We start from the raw sequence: 14985 nt of genomic DNA on the forward strand, positions 1-14985 counted from the left end.
CAGTAGCCTCCATCATTCTTAAATGGAAGAAGTTTGGAACCACCAAGACTCTTCCTAGAGCTCGCCGCCTGACCAAACTGAGCAATAGGGGGAGAAGGGCCATCGTCAGAGAGGTGACCAAGAACACAATGGTCACTCTTACAGAGCTCCAGAGTTCTTCTGTGGAGATGGGAGAACCTTCCAGAAGGACAACTATCTCTGCAGCACTCCACCAATCAGGCCTTTATGGTAGAGTGGCCAGACGGAAGCCACTCCTCAGTAAAAAGCACTTGACAGCCTGCTTGGAGTTTGCCAAAAGGCACTTAATGGACTCTCAGACCATGAGAAACAAGATTCTCTGGTCTGATGAAACCAAGATTGAACTCTTTGGCCTGAATGCCAAGCGTCACGTCTGGAGGAAACCAGGCACCGCTCATCACCTGGCCAATACCATCCCTACAGTGAAGCATGGTGGTGGCAGCATCATGCTGTGGGGATGTTTTTCAGCGCCAGGGACTGGGAGACTAGACAGGATCAAGGGAAAGATGAACAGAGCAAAGTACAAAACCTGCTCCTGAGCGCTCAGGACCTCAGATTGGAGTGAAGGTTCACCATCCAACAGGACAACAACCTTAAGCACACAGCCAAGACAACGCAGGAGTGGCTTCGGGACAAGTCTCTGAATGTCCTTGAGTGGCCCAGCCAGAGCCCAGACTTGAACCTGATCGAACATCTCTGGAGAGACCTGAAAAATGAATCTAATCCATTTTAGAATAAAGCTGTAACATAACAAAATGTGGAAAAAGTGAAGAGGTCTGAATACTTTCAGAATGCACTGTATACTGAAATGTATGCACTCACTGCAATGTAAGTCGCTTTAGATAAAAGTGTCAGCTAAATGGCATATAAGGTAGCCTAGAGATGGAGAGACTTGATGGCTCAATGATTCTATTCATCAGCAGTACTGATGAAGATGGTGTGTATGGCAAGCTGGCAACTTCTTTCATTTCCCATCTCAAACAACCCACCAAAAACAGCCTAATGGGTCAATTTGCGCCCCCTTGTTGCGAGTCTGCCCTTACAATATCAGATCTATTAATTGTCGCCCTGTTAGATAGTAGTAATACCATAAATGTACTTGATCGATTAAATGAACGCATATAAGCAGTGTGATCGAGGCTGAAACGAGATGCGGGACTTGCCTCACGTAAGCGTCAGTCCTCGTCATGTCTACGGGTGCCGGTTTGAGCCAATAGGAACACCGGGATAGAAACGTGCCTCCTCACACACCTTCAGAGGCGGGGCTAGAGTCTTGCGTCAGCCAATCACGCATGGGGCCGAGGTACATATATTCACAGGCTGATTTCCCCAAAGAGCGACGAGAGACTTCAGATGATCTGATCTGCCTCAACTAGAAAAACAACTTTGGAAAACTTTTGGGGACAAAGTCGAAGAGTTGAGTAACAGAAGTTAGACGCAAGCAGGAAATAACACGATGAACTGTGGACACTTTGGAAACAAAGACGAGTTATTCAGAAGTTAACAAAGAAGTTACAGTATCTACTTTTATCTCGTTTTCATCGGGAAGATACAACGATGAGAGACGTCGTCTGAGCAGTTAGACCCGAGGAAGCGACTCACACACCCTCACGTCTGAAGACAACGTTCTAACAACTTTAACAACTGTAGAACTTCAACATCTCCACCAACAACTTCCACTAAACGACACTGCGACGATGGAAGGCGGAAAGGTAGCTAGCTTTCTCGTGAGACATCCACTTTAGCTACCACTTGTGTGTGTGTGTGTGTGTGATCGAGAGAGAGTGAGTGAGAATAATTCATTAGCTACTTGCCTGAATGCTGATAAACAAGTTGGGTCGGCTGTGATGCAGCAGTCACTCCTGTGTGTGTGTCAGGGGGTTCATGGGTCTGGTTAGAGGAACATCTCCATAAATAGATCCATGTTGAGAAGGTCATCATCTGGATAAAACAGTCCTCTCCATCGTTCAGCCCACTGGGGGACAATACGGGAACATGTGGGGAGAATTCCGGAGCCCCCCCATGCCCAGGGAGCGGTAGCGTCCTCCTACCAGCCTCTCCTCTCCTCCTCTGAGGTCCGACTCCCACCTCAGGATCACACATGTGTTCAATCACCGTTAATTAGCTACGTAGGCAGTCGTTCCCTCTGCTGAAACAGCCTGTTAGAATATTTCACCAGGACGTTTTGGGATGTGTTTATTGCACAGGTCGAACTCTGCTGAGGGGTTTAAATGCTCTTGCTCTCTGGTAGATGAAAGTGTAGACTTTTAGAAGAGGTTTTTTTAAATTATTTTGTAACACAACAAGCTTGAATTCTTGGCACACAGGCCTACATTTGCATTATATAGGTTGTTGTTGACATAATAATAATATTCAGATTATTCTGTATGTGCTGATGACTGAGAACCATGGTGCTTGTGGTTGAAACAGACGTATGTGACTCAACTATTGTTTGCTATGACTGGTCCCTCCTACCCACCACTGGTGCTGTGGTTACCCACAGATAACCACGAACTCTCCTCTCCTCTCCTCCTCTCTCCTCCTCTCCTCTCCTCTTTTCCTCTCTCCTCCCCCTCTCCTCTCCTCCCCTCCCACGCTCTGTATTAGCAGTAAAATGACCTTCCTGACTGTCATGTAGAACATCTGTGTTGTTCTCCCATTCTCTACATGGTTCTTACCCAGTAGAGGGTTCTGTCTCAGTAGACATGGTTCTGACTCAGTAGAAGGTTCTTCTGGGAGGCTGCTGGTCCTGGTGTGGACGTGAGGACGGGATGGGAACGGTCCTGACCTGGTCCCACTGAGGTGGCCCAGTCCCTGCAGCTGAGGTCCCCCCCCCCCAGGGGTCATCAGCTTTCTGCTTCCGCAGCCTGATCTGTGAGCGTGCGTCTGGGCTAATACCTCCTCTTCCCCCTTCTCCTCCCTCCTCCCCCAGGTACACTCGTTGATAATCGCCATCTCGTGATCGGGCTTAGTTTGCATACCTGGCTGGTGTGTGTGTGTGTGTGTGTGTGAGTGAGAGCGCAGTGAAGCTGTCAGCTCAGATCACTGTCCTCTGCCCTGTATTATCTTTGTGTTATGGTTGTAATAACATTGTAGTAAGCATGTTTCCAGCAGAGTTGTGGTGATGTCGCGCTTGGAGGCTGTGAGCGGTTGTCTGGTCTGAAAGCCTTTGTTTGGTTTATGAGGCTGGGTTAGGGTTAGCTCTGGTCTGGACCTGTGCCAGGACCGGGTTGTGTTGGGAAGGCGTTGGCTGTTAGTACACCTGTAGCACAGCCTCCACCTGGTAGAGGCCAGGCCAGGCTGTGTTGAGGTAGAGGCCAGGCCAGGCTGTGTTGAGGTAGAGGCCAGGCTGTGTTCACGTGCTACACTAATGGGCTGTTTTCCCCTCGATCACAAAGCCTTCCTATCAAAACGTGTGCGTGCGCGTGCGCGTGCGTGCGCATGCGAGTGCGTGTGCGGTAATTGGGTTCAGGCTACAGGTGACCTGCGGAGGGGAATGCTAGGCTAGCTAGGGTTAGCGCTCAGAAGAAGGTTGGATTTCTGACAGATGTGACAGATCCGGCTCATGAGGCTCAAAGCCCGTGCCCCGCGAGGACTGAAACAGGCCTTATTCACTGGGTTTGATTGTGAGGAAATCCTCTGACCTTCGCTGCTGAATGAGTCACTCTGATGAAGCCTGATGCAACATCATGCATCCATTACACTCTGCTTCTAGTAGCCTAGCTTCAGCCGGGGAGGTGTGTGTGTGTCTCTGTCCTGTGTGTGTCTCTCTGTCCTGTGTGTCATGAGGTCATTCTCTCAGGTGCTTAGACTAGGGCTGTCAGTCCTGTGACACACACACAGACACACACACAGACACACACACACACACACTGTAAACATTGTAGGACAGGAAACAGGAAGTGGCCGTATCAGTGTATTCGAGGACATGAAAGAGATAAAGCCTTGTTCAGCAGGAGCCTTCTGTTGGGATGGAACCCACCCTGTTAGTGTGTGTGTGTGTGTGTGTGCATACCTGTGTCTGTCGGCCCAACCCACTTCCTTGTTCCTGCTAAGAACAGGTTCACCCTCGAAATGGTGTGTGTGTGTGTGTGTGTGTGTGTGTGTGTGTGTGTGTGTGTGTGTGTGTGTGTGTTAGCCTATTTGAAGTAGATCTCCTTGCATCCCTAGCAGCAGTTTAAGCAGGGACAGTGTTGTATCCAGAGGTCAGGATCAGGAGTGTGTTTGGGGATGGTGGGGGGGGGGATCAGGAGTGTGTTGGGGGGGGGGGGGGGGTCAGGAGTGTGTTTGGGGATGGAGGGGGGGGTCAGGAGTGTGTTTGAATATGACCTGTGTTGATGATGACATCCTGGAGGTGAAACATGTTGGACGGAGGTCTTAGATTTAGACACTGCATCACTGTTTTTTTACTTCTGACATCATTTAAAAAAAAAAAAAAAAAAAGAAGAAGAAAATATCTGTTATGCATTCACCACTTCCTGTCTCGGTAGAGAAGCTGAGGTCAACAACAGGATCTGGATCGTAGTCACGGAGACTGGGCTGGAATGGGAAGGGAACCATTTGCATAGGATGGTGTGTGTGTGTGTGTGTGTGTGTGTGTGTGTGTGGCCGGGGGAGGGCTGGTCCTCTGGTATGTAGGTTAAAGGTAAAGATGTCACAGAGCAGTGCTTCCTGGTTCTTCATATACAGCTTGTCTGTCTTAAAGGGTCCCATCTGGAACAGGGGCTCCTTATTAACCCTCCCCCAGAGAGAGAACGTCCCCCGGGGGGGGGGGGGGCAGTGGCAAGGGAAAGGGAGTTGATTGTTATTGTTTGTTTAGTCTGTGACTGACGTTTTTTGCTTGAGCTAAAAGGTGTGTGTGTGTGTGTGTGTGTGTGTGTGTGTTTAAGAAGTGAGAATGACATAATGTTTACTAGTATACTAGGAAGCACGGCTCCTTTAAGAGAATAACCGTAACCCTTTAAAGATTTGAAACCTCCAGTGTGTGTGTGTGTGTGTGTCTAGGGGGGGTATGGTTGTGTGTGTGTGTGTCTAGGGGGGGTATGGTTGTGTGTGTGTGTGTGTGTGTGTCTAGGGGGGGTATGGTTGTGTGTGTGTGTGTGTGTGTGTGTGTGTGTGTGTGTGTCTAGGGGGGGTATGGTTGTGTGTGTGTGTGTGTGTGTGTGTGTGTGTGTACTCGTTGACCCCCAGCGTGTCCTTGCTAGGCTGTGTCCTCATTGGCTCAGCTGTGATAGTGGGCGTGGTCACAGCTCCTCCAACCCCGCCCTTTTTAGGTCTTCATAAAGGAGCTGCTGTGAGTGACCCCCCCCCTGTTCTTACCCTCACCCACCCTCCGTGTTCCTACACCACCCCCCTCCACACACACACACACACACACACGGAGGCAGGAATTCTCGAGTTCCTAGAAGCGTCTGTCCTTGTGAGAACCTTGTGTTTAGACTGGTCCAGAGCCGCAGACTTCTCTGTGATTTATGACAGAAAAACGTCTTAAAGACATCATGTAGATGGACCTCCTCCCGGTCTAAGGTTAGGGTTGGGTTAGGGTTAGGGTTGGGTTAGGTTTAGGGTTGGGGTTAGGGTTGGGGTTAGAGTTAGGGTTGGGGTTAGGGTTAGGGTTGGGTTGGGGTTAGAGTTAGGGTTAGGGTTGGGTAAGGGTTGGGGTTAGAGTTAGGGTTAGGGTAGGGTTAGGGTTAGGTTTAGGGTTGAGTTAGGGTTGGGGTTAGGGTTAGGGTTGGGTTAGGTTTGGGTTAGGGTTAGGGTTGGGTTAGGGTTAGGGTAGGGTTAGGGTTAGGTTTAGGGTTGAGTTAGGGTTAGAGTTAGGGTTGGGGTTAGGGTTAGGGTTGGGTTAGGTTTGGGTTAGGGTTAGAGTTAGGGTTGGGTTTGGGTTAGAGTTAGGGTTAGGGTTGGGTTTGGGTTAGGGTTGGGTTAGGGTTAGAGTTAGGGTTAGGGTTGGGTTTGGGTTAGGGTTGGGTTAGGGTTAGAGTTAGGGTTAGGGTTAGGGTCTGCTGTGACATCAGTCTGAGTTCAGATATTTGGTGTGACCGTACTAGTCAGAGGGAGGTGTGTGTGTGTTTGTTGGGTCTCTCCCCTGATCTGTCTGAAGCAGGTCACAGAGAGCCTAGGAGGTTGTGGGACTGGTCAGGGGAGTGTGTGTGTGTCAGTGATGTTTTGACGTCAGTGCTGGTCCCAGTGGTACACATTTGTTGCCATGACAGCTGAATCGTGATTGTTGTTGTGACTACTCACCGTTTACTCAGTACAGTCTGACCCTGTAACACACACACACTCCCCTGACCAGTCCCACAACCTCCTAGGCTCTCTGTGACCTGCTTCAGACAGATCAGGGGAGAGACCCAACAAACACACACACACACACACACACACACACACTCCCTGCCTTTCCTACTTCCTGAAATGTGAAAGTTGCGTAATTGTGTGTTGTAGTTACTCACTGTGACTGAGCGAAAATGTGAAGGGAATCGTGTGTGTGTGTGTGTGTGTGGGGGGGGGGGGTCTGTTCTAACAACAGGAACATGGACAATGACTGTCCTGGCCCCTCCCCTCCCCTGAGAGAGTTGTCAGGACGGGGGGACGCAGGGTCTTAAAGCCCCCTGCCTCCCTCCCCTGGTCCTGGGCCAACCACCTGATGAGGAAAGGCTGACTCTGTTTAACCTGGCCTAACAGGAGGAGGAGGAGGAGGAGGAGGAGGTGGAGGAGGTGGAGGTGGAGGTGGAGGTGGAGGAGGAGGAGGTGGAGGAGGAGGAGGAGGAGGAGGAGGAGGAGGAGGAGGTGGAGGTGGAGGAGGAGGAGGTGGAGGTGGAGGTGGAGGAGGAGGAGGAGGAGGTGGAGGTGGAGGAGGAGGAGGTGGAGGAGGAGGTGGAGGAGGAGGAGGAGGAGGGTAGTAACTGATGTCTCTCTTCCTGGTTCTACAGCAGGTGACCTTCCAGCTGATGCTGGCTGTAGGAGCTGCTGTGATTGGCTCCCTGCAGTTCGGCTACAACACAGGAGTCATCAACGCCCCTCAGAAGGTGAGGAGGGGGAGGGGGGGGGAGGGGGGGAGGAAGGGAGGGGTGTAGGTCTAGCTAGGAGTGGGAGGGAGGGAGGGAGGAACCACACCATCTTCAACATTTTCCCGGAGAGGAGAAGGAGAAGGAGAAGGAGAAGGAGAAGGAGAAGGAGAAGAGAGGGAAGCTAGGTTAATAATAGTTGTGTGTGGTCCAGTGGAAACAGCATTCCAGGGCTAAAGGTCTGTTTTCATGCCCAAAGAAGGCTCCTGTGTCTGGGCAGCAGAGCAGGGCGGAGGGGTCTGATCCAGGCACGGAACATCCACTTAGTCAGACATAGATCTGCATCAGGCCGGTGTTAAATACAGCATTCCTCTGCCCCACCCCCCCTCCACTCTGAGCTGAATCTCTCACCAAAAGGGTTCTTCATTTGTCTTTTGGGTTCCATTTAGAACCTTCTGTGAAAAGGGTTTAGCCTGAGGGGGGCAGGGGGGGGGGGGGGGGGGGCACACACAGACATTCTCTCCTCTCCTCCCTCCTCTCTCTCTCCTCCTCCCTCTGTTCTTCCTCTCCTCCTCCTCCTCCCTCTCTCTGTATTAAATAGGATCAGATCATTTCAGTCAGATTCCTGTTCTGTCTGAAGAATGTTTCATTTAGTTTTAAATGTTTCATTTTGACCGGACCACTCTGACTGGGTCCATTTCATTCATACCCTGTGTCATACACACACACACACACACACAGGGTTGGGGTTGGGGTTAGGGTTAGGTAACAGTAATGGGGGGGGGGGGGGGGGGGTTTAGGGTTGGGGTTAGGGTTAGGTAACAGTAATAGGGGGGGGGGGGGGGGTCGTCTAAAGAGCGTAGACGTCTGAGAGGTGTCAGTGTGTCATCACAGGCGACATTCCTCACCACACACACACATATACACACACACACACACAGAGCGTGTCACACTGATGAGTCACGGTGGGGGAGGGGCTGAAACCTGACACCTCCGTCCCCGCTTCCCTATTGGCTGAGCCTGGTATCAGAGTCTCTGCTGCCCCCTGCTGGCTAGACAGGTGAAGTGCAGCCTCCTGGAGCAGATGAGACTCTCTCTGACACGTCTGCGGTGTGTCTGACTTCCTGGACCTCCTGCTGTGACACTGTTGGTGTGTTTAACTCCTTCAGTGAAATTAATCAATGATGATGCTTCATTTTGTAGGCAATCTAAGTGTTGTTGCTTGATAAATACCACAGAAAAGACCAGGCCCTCTGGGTGGAGAATGTTCCAGAACTCTTTGACAGTTAGTGAGTTAAAACACGGATGGCGTGTTTGAATGATCTCCTGTTTTAAGGCTGTTATTAAAGTGTGGTTCTGGTTCTTCTGACAGATCATAGAGCAGTTCCTGAACGAGACGTGGTTTGAACGCTATGAGCAGCCGATCTCCAAGTCGTCCCTGACCTCGCTGTGGTCCGTCTCCGTTGCCATCTTCTCCGTGGGTGGAATCTTCGGCTCCTTCTCCGTGGGACTCTTCGTCAACCGCTTTGGGAGGTAAACACACACACACACACACACACACACACAGCTTCACCACGTACCTGTGCGCGCACACACACCACACACCACACACACACACACACAGTAGCCTCCTAGCAACATGGACTACACACACACACACACACACACACACAGCTTCACCATGTTCCTGCTGTCTGACCAGGTCTCACCTGTAGAAATAAAGGTTCAATTAAAAAATAAAATAAATCTCCATTGTCCAATAACATTTTTCCTTTTTCACATTCTTGGAAAAAGACAGTATTATTATTATTATTATTATTATTGATGACTTCTCTTGTAGTGAGACTCAGCTGGATAAATGTTGGAAAAAGTTAAATAATAAAAAAAACAAATGAAACATAAATCTACTAGATCGTCCAATCACAGCGCGTCTCTCTGGTGTCGCTAGGCGGAACTCGATGCTGATGGCCAATGCGCTGGCGTTCCTCGCCAGCGCCCTGATGGGTTTCTCCAAGATGGCGGGGTCCTGGGAGATGCTGATCATCGGCCGCTTCGTGGTGGGCCTCTACTCCGGCCTCTCCACCGGGTTCGTGCCCATGTACGTGGGGGAGGTGGCGCCCACCGCCCTGCGTGGCGCCCTGGGGACCCTCCACCAGCTGGGCATCGTCACGGGAATCCTCATGGCCCAGGTGGGTGGAGGCTGGGAGAGGAAACTAACGCCTGTATGAGTGACTTTTGCTACATCAGAGACTGACTGTGTGTGTGTGTGTGTGTGTGTGTAGGTGTTTGGCATGGAGCCCCTGATGGGGAACGCGTCCCTCTGGCCCTTCCTGCTGGGCTTCACCTTCATCCCGGCGCTGGTCCAGTGTGTTCTGCTGCCCTTCTGCCCAGAGAGCCCCAGATACCTCCTCATCAACCGCAACGAGGAGGGCAAGGCTAAGACTGGTACACACACACACCCCGTATACACACACACACATACTGTACCACACACACACATACACACACACACATACCGTATACACACACACACACCCCCACCCACCCTCTGTACCCCACTCACACACACACACACACACACACACAGGGCCCAGTAGGCTATAGTGTGACTGTGTGTGTGTGTGTGTGTGTGTGTGTAGTGCTGAAGAAGCTGCGTGGGACCACAGACGTGAGCGCCGACATGCAGGAGATGAAGGAGGAGAGCCGTCAGATGATGAGGGAGAAGAAGGTGACCATCCTCGAGCTGTTCCGCTCGCCACTCTACCGCCAGCCCATGATCATCGCCATCATGCTGCAGCTCTCACAGCAGCTGTCTGGGATCAACGCTGTGAGTCACACACACACAAAACACACACACACACACTCTCTCACACACATGCAGCCTGTGTTGTCGCCTGGTGACTCATCGGTGTTGTTGTTGATGTTGTCCTCTAGGTGTTCTACTATTCCACCAACATCTTTGAGATTGCGGGCGTGGCCCAGCCTGTCTACGCCACCATCGGCGCCGGAGTGGTCAACACAGCCTTCACTGTGGTGTCGGTGAGTAACCCTGACCCCTGACCCTGACCCTAACCCTTCACTGTGGTGTCGATGAGTAACCCTGACCCCTGACCCTGACCCTAACCCTTCACTGTGGTGTCGGTGAGTAACCCTGACCCTTAACTGTGGTGTTGGTGAGTAACCCTGACCCCTGTGATTTGGTAAATAACTAGCATTAAGCACCAACCTCAGCCCAACAAAAAGAAAACCTCTGATTGAGTTGGGAATGGTCGACCGTATCGAAGGCCTTGGAGAGATCTAAATAAGGCTGAACAATGTTTTTTTTCTGATCAAGGCCATTTAACACATCATCTAAGACAAGCGTAGCCGCTGAGACGGTGCTATGACCAGGTCTACACATTTAGAACAGAATGAGAAGATTAAAAGGTTCTTATCTGGGAGTTGACCAGGGACTCTAATATGTTGGAAAGGCGAGGTAGCTTGGATATTGGGCGGTAGTTATCTAGGTCAGAGGGGTCACCACCTTTATGGAGAGGAGCACATGGGCTGCCTTCCAAACCTTGGGAGAGCACCTGAGATAAGTCAGATTAAACAGGTGTGTCAATGATAAGAGGCCTGGATCCAGCAGATCAGGGTTAGGGTTAGGCTAACCCTAACCCTAACCCTAACCCTAACCCTAACCCTAACCCTAACCCCAATGGAGCTTTTTAACATACATTTTAAGCAGGTCTCTATTTGGCAGTGGGACAGAACCCATGTAGTTCCAGTAATGTGGTGACGCCTGGTTTAACATGTGATTCTCTCTTTCTCTCCCACTCTCTCTGTCTCTCTGTCTCTCTCTCTCTCTCTCTCCTCAGCTGTTTGTGGTAGAACGAGCAGGTCGCAGGTCACTACACCTGCTAGGCCTGCTGGGAATGGCTGGGTCCGCTGTCCTGTTGACCATTGCATTGGCTCTGCAGGTAGGTCTCTCTCTCCATCTTTCTATCCATCTATGTGTCTGTCTCTCTCTCTCAGTCTGTGTAAATGTATCTACTAGGTAATGAATGTATCTAACTCTCTCTGACGTCTCTCTCTCTCTCTCTCTCTCCCTCCAGAACCAGCTGGCCTGGATGTCGTATGTGAGCATCGTGGCAATCTTCAGCTTTGTGGCGTTCTTTGAGATCGGGCCGGGCCCCATCCCCTGGTTCATCGTGGCTGAGCTGTTCTCCCAGGGCCCACGGCCCTCTGCCTTCGCTGTGGCTGGCTTCTCCAACTGGACCGCCAACTTCATAGTGGGCATGAGCTTCCAGTACATCGTGGTGAGAGAGTTGTTGTTGTTGTTGGAGGAGAGAACTGTGTGGTGTTTGTGTTGTTGGACTATGAGAGAGTTGTGTTTGAGGAGTTTGAAGTAAAGAACTGTATATGTATATATTAAGTTGATATCTCTGCAATATCGATGGCATTGTGAACATAACTGTGTGCTTGTTTTCATTAACGTTCTCCCCCCCCTCCTCCCTCCCTCCCCCCTACAGGCGTTGTGCGGCCCATACGTGTTTGTGATCTTCACCATCTTCCTCCTCATCTTCTTCGTCTTCACCTACTTCAAGGTTCCGGAGACGAAGGGTCGGACGTTCGACCAGATTTCAGCCGGCTTCCGTCAGACGGCCGGGGGGGAGAAGTTCTCCCCAGAGGAGCTCAACAGCCTCGGGGGGGATGACTCTCAGCTCTGAGCCCCCCCACCCCCCCCCCCCCCCCCCCCCTGCCACCCTCCACTCCGCCCCGGGCGAAGCCTAAACTCTCAGCCTCGGGGGGGGATGACTCTCAGCTCTGAGCCCCCCCCCCCCAGCCTCTATAACTGCGTCAAAGCACTTGTCCTCACTACTGATAGACTGACACACTGGCTGTCAACACATTTCTGGGCGTCTTCACCGAGCAGAGAGCTGATGCCCCCCCCCCCCTTCAGTAACCCCCCCCTCGCCCCGTCTCAATGTCTCCTGCCCCACAACACAAACTCGGTGGGCTGAGGGACCTGGGGAGGTGGGGGGGGGGGGGGGTGCCTGTTTAAAAGATGGAAAAGGGGGTATTTTCCATCAACCTGAGTCTGATATGAAACAACATGATTCCATCATTCTGTTACTTTTCTCATGTTCTGTCTGTTTCAGAGGTTCTGACCTGCGGACGCGTGTCTCTGCTTCTGTCTGAGGTTCAGGATGATTCTGCTGTTTTAAATGGTTTTTATTGTTTCCTTTGATGCCTTCTCTCTGGAGCGACATCACTGGAACTAAGGGGCGTGCCCCTGCTCCAGTCCTACAGACTGTATCGTAGAATGCTTGGTGTTCTGGGAGCTACAGATGTGTGTGTTGCAGTGAGGTTCTGAATATTGTGTGTGTGTGTGTGTGTGTGTGTGTGTGTGTGTGTGTGTGTGTGTGTGTGTGTGTGTGTGTGTGTGTGTGTGTGTGTGTGTGTGTGTGTGTGTGTGTGTGTGTGTGTGTGTTTTTGCAGTGAGGGTCTGTCTCTACTGAATCTTTTCAGACCCTCAAGGCTGTCATGACTATTGCATTGTCATGTAAATATATACTTTTTTAACAACTCACTTTTTAAATTCTGTCCAGATAAGATTGTAATCATTTTACTGTTAAAGTAGTGATAGATATATTTTTCATAACCACCATATCATGAAGAGTAGTTTTTATGAGGTTAATGTTTTAATGAAAAGACAGCACTGTTACAATATTCCCAGCAAATAAGGCAGAAATCCGTTTTAGCTGTTTGTTATGTTATATATTATATTTCACTCCCTTCTTCTGCGATACATTTGAGGATGACTTTGAGATGAAGTCATGAGGCTGTGAGATCAGTCCTGGGAGCTTTAGGAGCTGAATATGACTTCATCAGATGATTAGAATCTGTTGTATGTTTCCTCTGAGCGCTGCTGAAGACCGGACGTGAACCACATCTGAACCCTCCGACCAGCACCTCTTCACCATGTCCAACATGCCTGTTCAAAACCAGCCAAAATCACACACCCACTGTTGCCTTACCACCACTCCCCCCCCTACACACACACACACACACCACCAAGGCTTTCTGCTCGCTCAGCACATAGGGGGCGCTTCCCACAACGACGGACGTGGTATTCTACTGAGCTAACAAACCTGTAATGTGTGGTTGTCTGATGTCTGCATCACGTCCTCTGGTGTAAAAGTAACAGTTTCTCACTGCTGTGCCTCTTCCAGAAGTCTTCCTCACTGCTGTGCCTCTTCCAGAAGTCTTCCTCACTGCTGTGCCTCTTCCAGAAGTCTTCCTCACTGCTGTGCCTCTTCCAGAAGTCTTCTTCCCTTTCAGATGTTGTTAGAGAAGTTCAGTTGATCCTTTAGCAGCACGTTCATCGTTCTGTCTTCAGCGTTGGTCGTCTTGTGACTGAACGTCACGCCTCCTGATCCGCGTTGTTACTGAGGAGGCTGAAGCTGCTGGTCACCTGACATGGTGTCTCCGCGGTTGGCCTGTCCCTATCTTCATAGGTAGATTGTGAACTAGGAGGTATTAACCCAAAGCCAGGTTTTTATTTAATCAATTATACTAAAGCAGGCCAGTGAATCTGGTTTTATTAAAGGTCTAGTCCGGAGCCTTGGCCCTAACGACAGACACATCTATTGTAATCATTCCATGAGGAGTTGTATGTGTCTGTTACCATGTGTCAGTGGAAACTGTATAAATGATCTGGACCTTGGTGTTCTCTACCCAAAACATGCTTGGGCCACTTGGTTCTGGAGAGGACGACGTGTCCCCAACCAACCTGCTTCGATAACGCTTTCAAAAGCCTGAACAAGTACCGGAACCACTTTACTGACAACCGCCGCCATCCGTCAGCGATGACATCACAAGGTCTCAGCACCAAAGACTTGACCATTCTGGTATTATCATGACGGAGGCAGAACCACGTACTTGCACAATGAACGTTGTGTGTATAGTTTTAAACATTTATCTGGACATTCAGATGATTAAACACATGCTTCATCACCACAGCATGGTACACACAGTCCTTCATTAATGTTCTACGCAATTCTGATGTAAATACTAGATCAGTAGAGGAGCCAGATGTTTAAGATAGGTTTTATATTAGTGACTACTTAGTTGAGATGAATGTGATTTAGTTGTGTCAGTTGTACATGTGTGTTTTCCTATAGTATACCTACCTACCGTCTCTGATGTTCTCTGGTCTGTCTGAGGAGATGTCCCTGTTCTGAGGAGAGACATCATGAAGACAACCCTAACCTTAACACCGTCTTACTTCAGCTTCTACATGAACCATTTGAAGGATCTACTATTTATTAGATGCCTAATTTATTAGTGTTGTTTTTGTCTTCTCCAAACAGTAGTTTCCAGTGACAGTAGCGTCAGACCCTGACCCCTGACCTCCAGGCCTGTGTGTGTGTGAGGTCTGTGTGTGTGCGAACTCCATCTGAGGTGGTCTGTAGAGAATGCTGTGCTCTGATGTCAATGGTGTTTTTCTTTTTTAAGATGTGTAGATGATGTTTGAATCAATAAACCAACCCATACAGGAGGCCTGGCCCGCCTGCTTCATTTACCCCAACAACTCACACATGAACTCCTCACACATGCACTTTGTGTGTGTGTGTGTGTGTGTGTGTGTCCTCCTGTTCATAGTCCTACAGGTATTGTGTAATCGAGCTTCAGTATTTCACCATTTTGATATTTCAAGTTTTTTAAATAAACATTGATTTTGAATGCCTCTCAGCTGTTACCAGGGAAACCAAACTTGTGTGTGTACACACGCGTGTGTGTGTGTTAGTGGACAGATGTGTTCCTCTGGCTTCAAAGTAGGCTTAGAAGATGGCAGTCAAAGACAGTCTGATCCTGACTGAACCCACAAACTCTCCCCCAAGCCCTTTCTCTCTGTCTCTCTCTCTCTGTCTCTCTCTCTCTGTAGGTTGATGCTATGTGAAGAAAATATATGAAT

General features: G+C 49.9%; 1 protein-coding gene across 1 annotated transcript; it reads left to right on the top strand.

Annotated features, from left to right (window-relative positions):
* Positions 1-1375: 1375 nt before the first annotated feature.
* slc2a1b (solute carrier family 2 member 1b) lies at positions 1376-14568 on the top strand. Its single transcript, XM_083668666.1, has 10 exons — positions 1376-1730; positions 6951-7046; positions 8398-8558; positions 8974-9214; positions 9308-9470; positions 9665-9852; positions 9960-10064; positions 10883-10984; positions 11120-11323; positions 11537-14568. Exons 1-10 carry the CDS (start codon positions 1716-1718, stop codon positions 11732-11734), a joined length of 1473 nt encoding a protein of 490 aa, XP_083524792.1. The 5' UTR covers positions 1376-1715; the 3' UTR covers positions 11735-14568.
* The last annotated feature ends 417 nt before the right edge of the window (positions 14569-14985 follow it).

This window comes from Argentina silus, assembly GCF_951799395.1.
Source record: "Argentina silus genome assembly, chromosome: 4".
Lineage (NCBI taxonomy): Eukaryota > Metazoa > Chordata > Actinopteri > Argentiniformes > Argentinidae > Argentina > Argentina silus.

What these genes read in the sequence shown, in the direction of transcription:
- slc2a1b (XM_083668666.1), top strand. An exon ending in AGCTGTCTGGGATCAACGCT is followed by an intron (nt 9,853 to 9,959) that starts GTGAGTCACACA and finishes GTTGTCCTCTAG; the next exon opens with GTGTTCTACTATTCCACCAA. An exon ending in CCATTGCATTGGCTCTGCAG is followed by an intron (nt 10,985 to 11,119) that starts GTAGGTCTCTCT and finishes CTCTCCCTCCAG; the next exon opens with AACCAGCTGGCCTGGATGTC.